The 2,759-nt window shown below is 54.7% G+C and overlaps 2 protein-coding genes across 2 annotated transcripts; both read left to right on the top strand.

The window, feature by feature from the left end:
* The first annotated feature begins 267 nt into the window (after positions 1 to 267).
* On the top strand, positions 268 to 1,251 carry LOC123765575 (loricrin-like). Its single transcript, XM_045754254.2, has one exon. It carries the CDS (start codon positions 268 to 270, stop codon positions 1,249 to 1,251), a length of 984 nt encoding a protein of 327 aa, XP_045610210.2.
* A 392-nt stretch (positions 1,252 to 1,643) lies between these two features.
* On the top strand, positions 1,644 to 2,477 carry LOC138369915 (uncharacterized). Its single transcript, XM_069333665.1, has one exon. The coding sequence runs from the start codon at positions 1,644 to 1,646 to the stop codon at positions 2,475 to 2,477; it is 834 nt and encodes a 277-aa protein (XP_069189766.1).
* The last annotated feature ends 282 nt before the right edge of the window (positions 2,478 to 2,759 follow it).

Genomic DNA, 2,759 nt, shown 5'->3' on the forward strand with positions numbered 1-2,759 from the left:
AGACCAAAAAGACAAACGTTTACTGCCTCTTATCATCGCGCGGAGGAAGTATAAAAATGAACCCGACAAGAGTGTCGTGCGTGAGGAGGGAAGAGGAGGGACGCAGCCTCTGAGGACGACGTGGTCACGGCCAGACCCCCTCCCCTCCCCCCTCCCGCCGCCACCATCACCTTTCCACCATTTTTTTTTTTATATAAGATACATTACCCTCTAGAGGAGGGAAGGAGGAGCTGATGATACAATAAAAGACAGGATGCAACCTACAGTATGCAGTGTGGTGGAGGCTACAGTATGCAGTGTGGTGGAGGCTACAGTATGCAGTGTGGTGGAGGCTACAGTATGCAGTGTGGTGGAGGCTACAGTATGCAGTGTGGTGGAGGCTACAGTATGCAGTGTGAGGGAGGCTACAGTATGCAGTGTGAGGGAGGCTACAGTATGCAGTGTGGTGGAGGCTACAGTATGCAGTGTGAGGGAGGCTACAGTATGCAGTGTGGTGGAGGCTACAGTATGCAGTGTGAGGGAGGCTACAGTATGCAGTGTGAGGGAGGCTACAGTATGCAGTGTGAGGGAGGCTACAGTATGCAGTGTGAGGGAGGCTACAGTATGCAGTGTGAGGGAGGCTACAGTATGCAGTGTGGGGGAGGCTACAGTATGCAGTGTGAGGGAGGCTACAGTATGCAGTGTGAGGGAGGCTACAGTATGCAGTGTGAGGGAGGCTACAGTATGCAGTGTGAGGGAGGCTACAGTATGCAGTGTGGGGGAGGCTACAGTATGCAGTGTGGGGGAGGCTACAGTATGCAGTGTGAGGGAGGCTACAGTATGCAGTGTGAGGGAGGCTACAGTATGCAGTGTGAGGGAGGCTACAGTATGCAGTGTGAGGGAGGCTACAGTATGCAGTGTGGGGGAGGCTACAGTATGCAGTGTGAGGGAGGCTACAGTATGCAGTGTGAGGGAGGCTACAGTATGCAGTGTGGGGGAGGCTACAGTATGCAGTGTGAGGGAGGCTACAGTATGCAGTGTGAGGGAGGCTACAGTATGCAGTGTGGGGGAGGCTACAGTATGCAGTGTGAGGGAGGCTACAGTATGCAGTGTGAGGGAGGCTACAGTATGCAGTGTGAGGGAGGCTACAGTATGCAGTGTGAGGGAGGCTACAGTATGCAGTCAATCAGCACGCAACAATTTACAGTGTGGGGAACAGACTACAGTCTGCAATCTACAGTGGCAAGTCCAGCTACATTAAACGATATTTAGTGCAATAAGAAGTATTGTCAAGCAGCTTATAGACTACAGTATAAGCTGCCTGCAACCCTAGATGGCCTGCTGACGCCAGGATGCCCACTCGCTTAAGTCAGCACGAACGTCAGAACGTAAACAACACAGTGGTCAGCGCAGTTACCTCAATAGCAATGGTCTCGTGTTCGATTCCAAGTTAGGGTGAGACGTTTGGGCAAGTTTCCATACATTTGATGCCTCTTTGCACCTAGCAGTATAACTATATACCGAGGAGTTAGGCGACTGTTGTGGGTGGTAACCCCTGGGAAAGGTGCGCGTTGGCACGAGGCGGGGGGGGGGGGGGAGGAGATCTTTATAAGCTTAATATGTTTTCTGTCCTTGACAATGAGAGACTATAACTTGACAAAACAATGGTTGGGGTAATGGTGGTGACTGTGGGGGTGGTGGTAGTTGTGGTGGTGAATTGTTGTAGTGTGGTGGGCGCGGGTGGAGGGCGTGGTAGTGTGGTGGGTGCGGGTGGAGGGCGTGGTAGTGTGGTGGGTGCGGGTGGAGGGCGTGGTAGTGTGGTGGGTGCGGGTGGAGGGCGTGGTAGTGTGGTGGGTGCGGGTGGAGGGCATGGTAGTGTGGTAGACGCGGGTGGAGGGCGTGGTAGTGTGGTGGGTGCGGGTGGAGGGCGTGGTAGTGTTGTGGGTGCGGGTGGAGGGCGTGGTAGTGTGGTGGGTGCGGGTGGAGGGCGTGGTAGTGTGGTGGGTGCGGGTGGAGGGCATGGTAGAGTGGTGGGTGCGGGTGGAGGGCGTGGTAGTGTGGTGGGTGCGGGTGGAGGGCATGGTAGTGTGGTGGGTGCGGGTGGAGGGCATGGTAGTGTGGTGGGTGCGGGTAGAGGGCGTGGTAGTGTGGTAGACGCGGGTGGAGGGCGTGGTAGTGTGGTGGGTGCGGGTGGAGGGCGTGGTAGTGTGGTGGACGCGGGTGGAGGGCGTGGTAGTGTGGTGGGTGCGGGTGGAGGGCGTGGTAGTGTGGTAGGCGCGGGTAGAGGGCGTGGTAGTATGGTAGACGCGGGTGGAGGGCGTGGTAGTGTGGTGGACGCGGGTGGAGGGCGTGGTAGTGTGGTGGGTGCGGGTGGAGGGCGTGGTAGTGTGGTAGGCGCGGGTGGAGGGCGTCTGGAGCCAGACACTGGCGCCACACTGGCCCTGCCCCCAGTGATGAAGACCGCTGGCGAGCAACAAGCAGCCTCACCATTATCTTAACATTTCGGGGAAATATTACAAACTTATTCGATGGTTTTTACGATTTAAAATCTCTTCTCTATGATAAAGGACTAGTCAGCTGCTCGCAAGTATTTTAAAACATTGGATCCAAAGTCAGGTGAGTTTTGTTGATTTTTTTAAGGCATCGTACAGAATATTTTCTTCCTCGCCAGACGACTGTGTGAAACTTTGCATCAAACTTTAAATTTTAATATAAATTCTTTAGAGCAGCGTGAAACTGTATGCTTTTGGCAACGTCAGATGGAAGCACCAGGCAGCGAA

This window comes from Procambarus clarkii, chromosome 30, assembly GCF_040958095.1.
Source record: "Procambarus clarkii isolate CNS0578487 chromosome 30, FALCON_Pclarkii_2.0, whole genome shotgun sequence".
Lineage (NCBI taxonomy): Eukaryota > Metazoa > Arthropoda > Malacostraca > Decapoda > Cambaridae > Procambarus > Procambarus clarkii.

Excerpts from the sequence above, each read along its gene's own strand:
- LOC123765575 (XM_045754254.2), top strand. The coding sequence starts at position 268 with ATGCAGTGTGGTGGAGGCTACAGTATGCAGTGTGGTGGAGGCTACAGT.
- LOC138369915 (XM_069333665.1), top strand. The coding sequence starts at position 1,644 with ATGGTTGGGGTAATGGTGGTGACTGTGGGGGTGGTGGTAGTTGTGGTG.